General features: G+C 40.9%; 1 protein-coding gene across 4 annotated transcripts in view; it reads right to left on the bottom strand.

The window, feature by feature from the left end:
• PDE1C (phosphodiesterase 1C) overlaps positions 1-14,145 on the bottom strand; it is a 506,198-nt gene that overhangs the window by 381,224 nt on the left and 110,829 nt on the right. For all 4 annotated transcript variants that reach the window (XM_036098663.2, XM_078059427.1, XM_036098664.2 and 1 more), the window contains exon 3: positions 7,204-7,375. In XM_036098663.2, coding sequence (XP_035954556.2) covers positions 7,204-7,375 — 172 coding nt within the window. The remainder of the gene's footprint in view (positions 1-7,203; positions 7,376-14,145) is intronic.

Below are 14,145 nucleotides of genomic sequence, written 5' to 3' on the forward strand. Positions count from 1 at the left end.
AAAACTGAACCAGGAAGAAATAGAAAACCTGAACAGACTTATAACCACCAAGGAAATTGAAGCAGTCATCAAAAATCTCCAAACAAACAAGAGCCCAGAACCAGATGGCTTCCCAGGGGAATTCTACCAAACATTTCAAGAAGAATTAATACCTATTCTTCTGAAACTGTTCCAAAAAATAGAAATGGAAGGAAAACTTCCAAAGTTGTTTTATGAGGCCACCGATTACCTTGATCCCAAAATCAGATAAAGACCCCATCAAAAAGGAGAATTACAGACCAATATCCTTGATGAACATGGATGCAAAACTTCTCACCAAAATGCTAGCCAATAGGATCCAACAGTAAATTAAAAGGATTATTCACCATGACCAAGTGGGATTTATCCCTGGGCTGCAAGGTTGGTTCAACAACCGCAAATCAATCAATGTGATACAATACATTAGTAAAAGAAAACACAAGAGCCATATAATCCTCTCAATAGATGCAGAAAAAGCATTTGACAAAGTACAGCCTCCTTTCTTGATCAAAACTCTTCAGAGTGTAGGTAGAGGGTACATACCTCAATATCATAAAAGCCATCTATGAAAAACACACAGCAAATATCATTCTCAATGGGGAAAAACTGAGAGCTTTCCCCCTAAGGTCAGGAACACAGCAGGGATGTCCACTATCACCACTGCTATTCAACATAGTATTAGAAGTCCTAGCCACAGCAATCAGACAACAAAAAGAAATAAAAGGCATCTGAATCAGCAAAGAAGAAGTCAAACTCTCACTCTTTGCAGATGATATGATACTTTATGTGGAAAACCCAAAAGACTCCACCCCAAAACTGCTAGAACTCATACAGGAATTCAGTAAAGTGGCAGGATATAAAATCAATGCACAGAAATCAGTGGCATTTCTATACACCAACAACGAGACAGAAGAAAGAGAAATTAAGGAGTCAATCCCATTTACAATTGTACCCAAAACCATAAGATACCTAGGAATAAATCTAACCAAAGAGGCAAAGAATCTGTACTCAGAAACCTATAAAATACTTATGAAAGAAATTGAGGAAGACACAAAGAAATGGAAAAACATTCCGTGCTCATGGATTAGAAGAACAAATATTGTGAAGATGTCAATGCTACCTAGAGCAGTCTACACATTCAATGCAATCCCTATCAAACTACCATCCACTTTTTTCAAAGAAATGGAACAAATAATCCTAAAATTTGTATGGAACCAGAAAAGACCCCGAATAGCCAGAGGAATGTTGAAAAAGAAAAGCAAAGCTGGTGGCATCACAATTCCGGACTTCAAGCTCTATTACAAAGCCGTAATCATCAGACAGTATGGTACTGGCATAAAAACAGACACATCGATCAATGGAACAGAATAGAGAGCCCAAAAATGGACCCTCAACTCTATGGTCAACTAATCTTCGACAAAACAGGAAAGAATGTCCAACGGCAAAAAGACAGTCTCTTCAACAAATGGTGTTGGGAAAATTGGACAGCCACATGCAGAAGAATGAAACTGGACCATTTCCTTATACCACACACAAAAATAAAATCAAAATGGATAAAAGACCTCAATGTGAGACAGGAGTCCATCAAAATCCTAAAGGAGAACACAGGCAGCAACCTCTTCGACCTCAGCCGCAGCAACTTCTTCCTAGAAACATCGCCAAAGGCAAGGGAAGCAAGGGCAAAAAGGAACTATTGGGACCTCATCAAGATAAAAAGCTTTTGCACAGCAAAGGGAACAGTCAACAAAACCAAAAGACAACTGACAGAATGGGAGAAGATATTTGCAAATGACATATCAGATAAAGGGCTAGTATCCAAAATCTATAAAGAACTTCTTAAACTCAACACCCAAAGAACAAATAATCCAATCAAGAAATGGGGAGAAGACACGAACAGACATTTTTCCAAAGAAGACATCCAAATGGCTAAAAGACACATGAAAAAGTGTTCAACATCACTCGACATCAGGGAAATCCAAATCAAAACCTCAATGAGATACCACCTCACACCAGTCAGAATGGCTAAAATTAACAAGTCAGGAAACGACAGATGTTGGTGAGGATGCGGAGAAAGGGGAACCCTCCTACACTGTTGGTGGGAATGCAAGCTGGTGCAGCCACTCTGGAAAACAGTATGGAGGTTCCTCAAAAAGTTGAAAATAGAGCTACCGTACAACCCAGCAATTGCACTACTGGGTATTTACCCCAAAGATACAAATGTAGGGATCCGAAGAGGTACGTGCACCCCAATGTTTATAGCAGCAATGTCCACAATAGCCAAACTGTGGAAAGAGCCAAGATGTCCATCAACAGATGAATGGATAAAGAAGGTGTGGTATATATATACAATGGAATATTATGCAGCCATCAAAAATAAACAAAAAAAAACCCAAAACCTTGCCATTTCCAACGATGTGGATGGAACTAGAGGGTATTACGCTGAGCGAAATAAGTCAATCAGAGAAAGACATGTATCATATGACCTCACTGATATGAGGAATTCTTAATCTCAGGAAATAAACTGAGGGTAGCTGGAGTGGTGGGGAGTGGGAGGGATGGGGTGGCTGGGCGATAGACATTGGGGAGGGTATGTGCTATGGTGAGCACTGTGAATTGTGTAAGACTGATGAATCACAGATCTGTACCTCTGAAACAAATAATACATTATATGTTAAAAAAAAAAAAAGAGAGAGAGAGAGAAGATAGTAGGAAGGGAAAAATGAAGGGGGAGAAATCAGAGGGGGAGATGAATCATGAGAGACTATGGACTCTGAGAAACAAACTGAGGGTTCTAGAGGGGAGGGGGGTGGGGGGATGGGTTAGCCTGGTGATGGGTATTAAAGAGGGCACGTATTGCATGGAGCACTGGGTGTTATACGCAAACAATGAATCATGGAACACTACATCAAAAACTAATGATGTAATGTATGGTGACTAACATAACATAATAAAATTAAACTAAAAAAAAGAAAGAAAACAAGTATGCATTCTTTGTCCTGGACTGGCTTGTATGTAATTGTCATCGCATACTTGCAGAAAGCTAGAAGAGATTTCTAGGGAAAGTGATATGAAACAACTAACCCCTTCCTTCTGAGGATCAACATCATTAAAATACATGTGAGAAACTGTGGTGGTGCTAACTGAGGCCAGGTGTCAGGAAAGGACAAGAGAAGCCAGCCAGAGGAGGCATCACAAGAAAGAGGAGATCTGGACTGGACACAGACTTAGAACTTCACTGAGGTCAGAAAGTCCACCCTCTGGGGCGCCTGGGTGGCTCAGCCATTGGGCGTCTGCCTTCGGCTCAGGTCGTGATCTCGGGGTCCTGGGATCGAGCCCCGCATCGGGCTCCCTGCTCTGCGGGAAGCCTGCTTCTCCCTCTCCCACTCCCCTTGCTTGTATTCCCTCTCTCGCTGTGTCTCTCTCTGTCAAATAAATAAAATCTTTAAAAAAAGAAAAAAAAAAGAAAGTCCACCCTCTATTTACCCCAAAGATACAAATGTAGGGATCCAAAGGGGTACGTGCACCCCGATGTTGATAGCAGCAGTGTCCACAATAGCTAAACTGTGGAAAGAGCCAAGATGTCCATCGACAGTTGAATGGATAAAGAAGATCTGGTATATACATATACAATGGAATATTATGCAGCCATCAAAAGGAATAAGCTCTTGCCATTTGCAACAATGTGGATGGAACTGGAGAGTGTTATGCTGAGCGAAATAAGTCAATCAGAGAAAGACATGTATCATATGACCTCGCTAATATGAGGAATTCTTAACCTCAGGAAACAAACTGAGGGTTGCTGGAGTAAGGGGTGGGGTGGGAGGGATGGGGTGGCTGGGTGATAGACATTGGGGAGGGTATGTGCTATGGTGAGTGCTGTGAATTGTGCAAGACTATTGAATCACAGATCTGTACCTCTGAAACAAATAATGCAATATATCTTAAGAAAAAAAAAAAAGAAGAAGATAGCAGGAGGGAAGAATGAAGGGGGGGAAATCGGAGGGAGAGACGAACCATGAGAGACGATGGACTCTGAAAAACAAACTGAGGGTTCTAGAGGGGAGGGGGGTGGGGGGATGGGTTAGCCTGGTGATGGGTATTGAGGAGGGCACGTTCTGCATGGAGCACTGGGTGTTATGCACAAACAATGAATCATGGAACACGACATCAAAAACTAATGATGTAATGTATGGGGATTAACATAACAATAAAAAATTTAAAAACAGAAAAAGAAAGTCCACCCTCAGCGTGAGACCCCATTGCCCTGGTAGGTGGCAGGAGGCAGAGCAGACTAAGGGCTGCGTCTGTAACCACTGTCAGTAAGCCTGGAGTCCCTGGTACAGTTAGGGGGACAAACCCCCAAGAAAAAGACTAGACTTCCTGATAATCTGGCACATTGGGCTTACTGTCATTGCAGTTTGGATCTTATTTGATAATTAAAGCTGATGACCATATTTCATGGCCCAGGATTCCTAATGCTTTCCAAGTGGGAACGAGGAGGAAGAGAAGAGAGTAAGCAAAGTTGCCACTCTGTTGCTCAGTGGTAACAGTCCGACAGAGGAGCTATGAAGAATTACAATGCAAACTGATGAGAACCATGTGCTCCTCCTCAGCAAACAAGACCCTCCATAACTGAGAAAGACGAGATGTTAACAATCACATGCCCAGATGCCTTAAATGTGTGTTCAGGTGAGCATAAATGTGTTCACATGCACACACACACACACACACACATACACACGTTACAGGGGCTGAGCAGCTCTGACTTTCAGAGTCAGAAAGACAAACCCAGGGGCGCCTGGGGGGCTCAGTCGGTTAAGCGTCTGCCTTCAGCTCAGGTCATGATCTCAGGGTCCTGGGATCAAGCCCCGTATCGGGCTCCCTGCTCCATGGGGACCCTGCTTCTCCCTCTGCCTGCCACTCCCCCTGCTTGTGCACTCTCTCTCTCAGACAAAAAAATTAATAAAAATTTTTAAAAAAAGAAAGATGAACCCAATATTTCAACCTCAGTAGAGGTAAGTAAGACTGTACGGCTTAGTAAAAGGAGTTACCTCAGGGACTGAGAGCACCTCTCACTGATGCGCCCCTGAAATTTAAAAATGTGCAGGTATAACACACCATTCGTCCAAGATTTCCCAGAGTCACTAACATTGGGAAGTCAGCAATTCTCATGTTTTTTTCACTTGAGTGAAATGTGGGTGGGGGCACGAGAGAACACATAAGTGATATATTCCTATCAGTTTTATTTAAAATCCAGCGACGACTCATTTCTTTGCAATCCAAAAAGCATATAGAAAACAAGTGGCATTATTACACGGGTAACCTTGATTCTGCTCTAATTTATTTCCTGATAAATAAACTGTTCCCACATGTTACTACTTTGCTTATGATAATTTATGTACAACAAATCCCACAACTGATGTGACCACCACAGTTAAGGACAACTGCTTTAGAGAATATCTACCCTCTAACATTGTCATTGAAATCACTTACCTTCTTTGGAAGAAAGGATGGTGCCAGAATAACACACAGTTGTATTAAGGAGACAAATAAATGAATAACCAACACCAATGGATTTCTAGCTTCAGTTGCTGAAGGGTTGGTATATTTACACCTGCCACGTTTTTCTTACTGCACCAAGTGTTACAAGGCACCAAAAATAAGTCCCAACCTTAACAAACATAATTTAATATTTTTTTCTGCAACCCAGACATTGATACATAACACAACTAGCAGATCAAATGAAGTTCATGACCGTCAATACATTTTCTCTATTAAAGAGCACTGAATGCCAAGAGAAGAACTGGCAAGAATTGGCAAGCAAATGAGATGTTTTTTTCAGGAGAATGCCTCTTTAGCTGTTCATTGAAGAGGACAGTGAACCTGGCCTCAACTGGAAGGAAGAGCTACAAGAAGACCGCAGGTGAAAGGGTGGACTCCACCAGAGACGCTCCAAAATGAGAACACACAGCCCAAGAAAGGCAGTCGCCCTCCCCTCTCCCACCACAGTCACGTGCAGAGAACCGCAGGTTTGTGGAAGTTAACTTCCCTCTACCTGAGTGGGTTTTATTTTATGTAAAACCTCACAATGCAGTAACCAAACCTTTAGTAGAAATAAGAAGAGCATTTGCTTTGCAGTTCTTGCCCCGGCCACTGCATCAGTCACATTACATAAAGAAATCCAAACGCCTATTCATCACTGCTTTTCCGAGTTCATCTATAATTCAATCTACACTGAGAAGCTTCACACAATGAAATGGTTTTTTACTGAGCGATTACACACATCACCTGGATGCAAAAGAGAGCACGTTTTTCATGGATGCCAAGAGTTGTCGGAGTTGTTTATGGGAGAAGAAACATCAAGGTTTCTGTGTTCTGCTAGCCATGTGGAGCATGTGAGAGCCTTCTATAATGGAAAGAAAAGTGAAAGACATAAAACTAGGGTAACAGGGAGGAAAGAAAAGAGAGGGAGGCAGGCTGGTAAAAAAAAAAAAAATCAACCTTAATTTCTGATGCCAGCACCACTGTGTATTTCAAAAGTGAACTTGAAAGCCCCATTCGGGGGGGAAGAAATCACTTTTATCCACCACGTCCCCTACTCAGATGGATTTTTCTTTGACACGGTGGAAAGGTGAGTGCCAGAGTCATGGCTAAGTGGGGTCCAATACAGGAAGACAATGCAAGAGGCCTCTACAGAAGACAGAAGACCAAATGACGAACAAGAACAGAGTCAGCAGCCACCTGGGAAAGCACACAGGAAGATCTGCAGCTCTGACAACTCTTACAACTAGAAACCTGCCCCCAGCCAGAGACTCTAAAGGCTGAATTCATTCCCACACATGCTTTTTCTCTGTGCACTTATCTCCATGCTCATCCTCCTTTGAAGCAAAAGACTCATTAATCCAATTCAAATTGCCAACATCAGTAAATCCTTTGCCTCAGCATTTAAATGCCAATACCAATTAAATACCAACAGCAATTTAACTACTGATAGGATCTTCACTATGTTCAGGAAATCCAGCCAGAAGTCCAGCTAGCATTAATTCCAATACTCCTTCCTCAATTCTAATTTACTCGGTGCAGAGAAATGAGGTAATTTGCTGGCCACGCTGACGATGCACCCAACTGGACTGAAATAACTCCGCAGCAAATAAGAAGGAACAAATTGATTGCAATCCACCAAACCTGAAGGACGTCTTCACCAAGGCTTCCGGGCTATCAAGCTGAGGCAATTCATCAGCTAGAATCTCTTCTGGTGGTCGAGGGTCATGGACAATCATTGGCCGTGGCTTTTCCTTGGCATTCCCCGTGAGCCCATCGATGAGGGAGTTCCACAGACAGTTCTGTGACTTAGACCCTGAGGTGTGAGGGGAGAAAGGTGTGCAGTCAGTTACCAACCAACAACACGTCCTGCCTTGCCCAACTCGGGATTCTCAAAATCAAAGCAGGGAAACATATATTTCTCATGATCTCCACCATCATCTGAGGGCTCCAAAAGATACTGGTCAGGCAACTTATGGAGCAACCAGGAATTTTTAAATTTATATGCAGAAAATAGGCTAACACCCTGAATATTTTGACCCACAGCTAAGTAGTAAGGATATATATCTTGTCTCATTTCAGAGGTGATCAACTCCAACTCCTGGTAGAGCTGTGGACACTTAAATATATATTTATTCAGCAATTAGAAGTATACAAAGGACTACCATTTTAGAGAAGAGTAAGGATGTTCAGACACAAGCGTCCCTTATGAAATCAGCATGTGCAAGGACCAAGTTTCAAGACTCCATTCTATGGAGACACCCACCCCAAATAGGGCCCCGCCCCTAAAACCCAGAACTCACTCTGGCAGTTTCAATCTTCTAGAAGATCAAGACCCAAGGAAAATTACACCGCAGGTTTACTGATATTCTACCCAACAAACACTTCAAACATATGAGATGAACATTAAAGGCAAACATGAAGTGGTAATAGTATCACAAAATAGGGCCTGATAAGCCAGGCAATCAAGGGCAATATTGACAGGGATAAGTTACACTGATATCATGTACCCTTGAAATGATATGATGAGAATGGCATTTCACCTCTGTGATCTTCCTTCCCAAAACACATAGCCCCAATGTATTAAGCATATTCCTAGCTTCTGTAAACCTGATCTTTAACATCTGCCCTACATGCATATCCCAGACATGCCTTGTTCTGGACAACTCAGTAATGCATCTGAGTCACCTTGTTTTTCAAATACAAACCAACCAAACCAGAGTCTACCCCCACAATACCTCCCTTACTGAGCTTTTGCACTCTGGGCCACTATTCACTTGCCCCACTCACCCCAGGGCAGGTACCAGACAACTAGAGACAGCCCCTATGTTCCAGAGCCCACTGAGATTATTCAAACTAGCCAATCCTAAGGCTGCTTACCTTGCCTTGCCCATTACTCCCTACAGAAGCCACAATAAAGACACTTTCCCACAGTTTATCCTCCACCACAGCTCTGCCTTATAACTGATCCCAGTGCTTCTCTGCATGGCCTCCATGGTGAGATATGTACCCCATCTTTGGGAATCTGCAAGTATTACAAAACTATCTTTTCAGTGGCAGTCATCTCCAGATCTGTTGGCCCTACCATATGTAAATAATAAAAATCTATCCAAATATGCAGTCTAAACATGGGGAAAACATCAGACAAATCCCAAATGAAGGACATTCTGCAAACACCTGACCAGTACTCCTCAAAACTGTCGAGGTTATTAAAGAGTAATGAAAGTCTGAGAAACTATCACAGTCCAGAGGAGCCTAAGAAGACATGATGACTAAATATAATGTGGTGTCCTGATGGGATTGTGAAACTTATAAGGACATTAGGTAAAAACTAAGGAAATCTGAATGAAGTATGTACTTTAGTTAATAATAATTCATCACTATTAGTTCATTAATTGTGACAAATGTACCATATTAATATGAGATTAGTAATAGGGGAAATTGGGAATGGGGTATCTGGGAACTCTCAATACTATCTTTGCAAATTTTCTGTAAACCTAAGCTGTTCTAAAATAAAAAGTTATTATAAAAATACAAATAAATAAATACTATAAAAATAGCTATTATAAAAGGTCTATGAGCAAAAAAACACTTTTTTTAAGTGGAGCCTGAGAGTATTACTATTGCTTTTTATCCTTGCATAAAGATACTGTTGGGTTGCCAAGTCTTGTACCCATGGAGCTGTGTCCATCCAAAAGGGATTGACTTTTTCTACCCCATCCATGCAGAGGGAGGACCTTTTTCTAATTTACATAAAAGTTCTTTATGAGGTCTGAGGGGGCATGCACAGAGGGCTAAAAAGCACTCCCAGCTAATGCATATGCATGTGATAGGTGGGCAGAGAATAAATCTGTATGCATATGGGCATGCCTCCCCAAGACCCTAACCAGCTACTTGCACCCCACAACAGAAGAAATCATCTGAAGGACAGCTTTGCCACTAAGGTCAAAAGAACTTCACACACAAAGGGGAGCATCTCACAAAGATCCCTGAACCTTCACTAAGGACTCACATGGGTCAGCAAACAACTCTTTCAATGACCATGGCTATGACTGCTCCCCTTGGGATGTCCCACATCCAAACTGCTTTTGTATTAATCAAGAGAAAATTAAAGCACACTAGTGCCAGGAAACAGATGCCTCCCACTCCTGAAATGCAGAACAGCTTTTCTAAAGTCCTAAACAGACATCTTAATAAGATCTGGTCCTATTAATGAAGGTCTGGTTCTATGTCAAAAAAGGTCTGTTCTATGTTAACTAAGGTCTGGTTCTAGGAGGAAGAACAACAGCAGTAGCCTGTTTTCTTAAATTTGATCTAAACAAAAGCCTTATAATAAACTCCCTGCCCATTTCCCTTCATTCTTTTATTTAGTCATTCAATGTAGATATATTTAATTCCCTCAATATGCCAGGTTCCATTCTGGGCCACAGAAATAGAAAGATGAACCCATAAGCAATCACAATAAGTGGGCAATGCACCATAACTAAGGGCAAATGAAGTGCTCTAGGAGACAGAGGAGGGCTCACCCACTCTGCTTCAGGGCCAGGGGGGAAAGTTACACAGAGAACATCACATCTGATACCGATCTAAAGCAGAAACAGATCTTCAGCAGGTGAAAAACAGAGAAAAGAACGTTCCAGTGCAAACAGTATGTGCAAAAGCTCAGAGGTTAACAAAGTAGCTTGTAAAGGCTGGAGCAAAGTGAGAGGGGACAGTGACCAGAGAAAAGGTCAAAGGCTGGTTGGACAAGTTGTAAATTGCCTTGAATAAAATGCTAGTCATTTAGAAAGTCTTCTTTAGACAAAAAAGAACTAAGGCCATATCTGTGTTTGAGAAAGGAGACTGGCACACTCCAGAGCAGTGAACTTGTGAGGAATAGCATGGTAATATGAAAGGGTCTATGAATCTGTCTCATCTGTAGATGAAATAAAGTCTTACACATACTTATGACTAATTTTTAAGTATATATAAATGTGATTAATAAATTATAAATTCATGTAAAAGCACTAATGAAATGAGCAACTATATGCCAGCAAATTAGGTAATCTGGAAGAAATGGATGCATTCCTAGAGATGTATAAACTATCAAAACTGAACCAGGAAGAAATAGAAAACCTGAACAGACCTATAACCACCAAGGAAATTGAAGCAGTCATCAAAAATCTCCAAACAAACAAGAGCCCAGAACCAGATGGCTTCCCAGGGGAATTCTACCAAACATTTAAAGAAGAATTAACACCTATTCTTCTGAAACTGTTCCAAAAAATAGAAATGGAAGGAAAACTTCCAAACTCGTTTTATGAGGCCACCATGACCTTGATCCCAAAATCAGACAAAGACCCCATCAAAAAGGAGAATTACAGACCAATATCCTTGATGAACATGGATGCAAAACTTCTCACCAAAATGCTAGCCAATAGGATCCAACAGTAAATTAAAAGGATTATTCACCATGACCAAGTGGGATTTATCCCTGGGCTGCAAGGTTGGTTCAACAACCACAAATCAATCAATGTGATACAATACATTAGTAAAAGAAAAAACAAGAGCCATATAATCCTCTCAATAGATGCAGAAAAAGCATTTGACAAAGTACAGCCTCCTTTCTTGATCAAAACTCTTCAGAGTATAGGTAGAAGGTACATACCTCAATATCATAAAAGCTATCTATGAAAAACCCACAGCGAATATCATTCTCAATGGGGAAAAACTGAGGGCTTTTCCCCTAAGGTCAGGAACACAGCAGGGATGTCCACTATCACCACTGCTATTCAACATAGTATTAGAAGTCCTAGCCACAGCAATCAGACAACAAAAAGAAATAAAAGGCATCCAAATTGCAAAGAAGAAGTCAAACTCTCACTCTTTGCAGATGATATGATACTTTATGTGGAAAACCCAAAAGACTCCACCCCAAAACTGCTAGAATTCATACAGGAATTCAGTAAAGTGGCAGGATATAAAATCAATGCACAGAAATCAGTGGCATTCCTATACACCAACAAGAGGTTCCTCTCTTTCAGAAGAAAGAGAAATTAAGGAGCCGATCCTATTTACAATTGTACCCAAAACCATAAGATACCTAGGAATAAATCTAACCAAAGAGGCAAAGAATCTGTACTCAGAAAACTATAAAATACTCATGAAAGAAATTGAGGAAGACACAAAGAAATGGAAAAATGTTCCATGCTCATGGATTAGAAGAACAAATACTGTGAAGATGTCAATGCTACCTAGAGCAATCTATACATTCAATGCAATACCCATCAAAATACCATCCACTTTCTTCAAAGAAATGGAACAAATAATCCTAAAATTTGTATGGAATCACAAAAGACCCCGAATAGCCAGAGGAATGTTAAAAAGAAAAGCAGAGCTGGCGGCATCACAATTCCGGACTTCAAGCTCTATTACAAAGCTGTAATCATCAGACAGTATGCTACTGGCATAAAAACAGACACATCGATCAATGGAACAGAATAGAGAGCCCAGAAATGGACCCTCAACTCTATGGTCAACTAATCTTCGACAAAGCAGGAAAGAATGTCCAATGGAAAAAAGACAGTCTCTTCAACAAATGGTGTTGGGAAAATTGGACAGCCACATGCAGAAGAATGAAACTGGACCATTTCCTTACACCACACACAAAAATAGACTCAAAATGGTTGAAAGACCTCAATGTGAGACAGGAGTCCATCAAAATCCTAAAGGAGAACACAGGCAGCAACCTCTTCGACCTCAGCCGCAGCAACTTCTTCCTAGAAACATCGCCAAAGGCAAGGGAAGCAAGGGCAAAAAGGAACTATTGGGACCTCATCAAGATAAAAAGCTTTTGCACAGCAAAAGAAACAGTCAGCAAAACCAAAAGACAACTGACAGAATGGGAGAAGATATTTGCAAATGACATATCAGATAAAGGGCTAGTATCCAAAATCTATAAAGAACTTCTTAAACTCAACCCCCAAAGAACAAATGATCCAATCAAGAAATGGGCAGAAGACATGAACAGACATTTTTCCAAAGAAGACATCCAAATGGCCAAAAGACACATGAGAAAGTGCTCAACATCGCTCAGCGTCAGGGAAATCCAAATCAAAACCTCAATGAGATATCACCTCACACCAGTCAGAATGGCTAAAATTAACAAGTCAGGAAACAACACATATTGGCAAGGATGTGGAGAAAGGAGAACCCTCCTATACTGTTGGTGGGAATGCAAGCTGGGGCAGTCACTCTGGAAAACAGTATGGAGGTTCCTCAAAAAGTTGAAAATAGAGCTACCATACGACCCAGCAATTGCACTACTGGGTATTTACCCCAAAGATACAAATGTAGGGATCTAAAGGGGTGCATGCACCCCGATGTTTATAGCAGCAATGTCCACAATAGCCAAACTGTGGAAAGAGCCAAGATGTCCATCGACAGTTGAATGGATAAAGAAGATGTGGTATATATATACAATGGAATATTATGCAGCCATCAAAAGGAATGAAATCTTGCCATTTGCAATGACGTGGATAGAACTGGAGAGTGTTATGCTGAGCAAAATAAGTCAATCAGAGAAAGACATGTATCATATGACCTCACTGATATGAGGAATTCTTAATCTCAGGAAACAAACTGAGGGTTGCTGGAGTGGGGGTTGGGGTGGGAGGGATGGGGCGGCTGGGTGATAGACATTGGGGAGGGTATGTGCTATGGTGAGCGCTGTGAATTGTGCAAGACTGTTGAATCACAGATCTGTACCTCTGAAACAAATAATACATTATATGTTTAAAAAAAGAAGAAGAAGAAGAAGATAGCAGGAGGGGAAGAATGAAGGGGGGGAAATCGGAGGGGGAGATGAACCATGAGAGACGATGGACTCTGAAAAACAAACTGAAGGTTCTAGAGGGGAGAGGGGTGGGAGAATGGGTTGGCCTGGTGATGGGTATTAAGGAGGGCACGTTCTGCATGGAGCACTGGGTGTTATACGCAAATAATGAATCATGGAACACTACATCAAAAACTAATGATGTAATATATGGTGATTAACATAACATAATAATAAAAAATAAATAAAATTTTTTTAAAAAGCACTAATGAATTCATAATAGATTTTTCACCATTTTCTCAGTGAGTAAATCAGAAGGGCCATGGGACCTAAGCTCTCCATTAGGAGTCTCAAATGGAGACTGTTATTGATCTCTGGTTTAATTCCATTGTGGTCTGAGAACAGACACTGCATGATTTCTATTCTTTTAAATTTTTGTTAAGGTGTGTTTTATGACCCAGAATGTGGTGTATTCCTCTGTTGTTGGAGGAAACAGACTACAGATGTCGATTATATCCAGTTGATTGATGGTGTGGGCTTTTTTTCCCTTTTTAAATAAATTTTATTTCATTCATTAAAACAGCATCTATATACATAAAGAGTGTTATTTACATACAAGAGTTAGTATATATTCAGTATACAGATCATTCTTGATGCACATAAGGAATCCCATTGCTATATTACTATATATAACTTTATGGTATATTCCCTCTCACTACCCAATCCCAGAGATAGGGAAGTCCTTCTAAAGATTTATGATGATACTTCGGAAA

This window comes from Halichoerus grypus, chromosome 12 (assembly GCF_964656455.1).
Source record: "Halichoerus grypus chromosome 12, mHalGry1.hap1.1, whole genome shotgun sequence".
NCBI lineage: Eukaryota > Metazoa > Chordata > Mammalia > Carnivora > Phocidae > Halichoerus > Halichoerus grypus.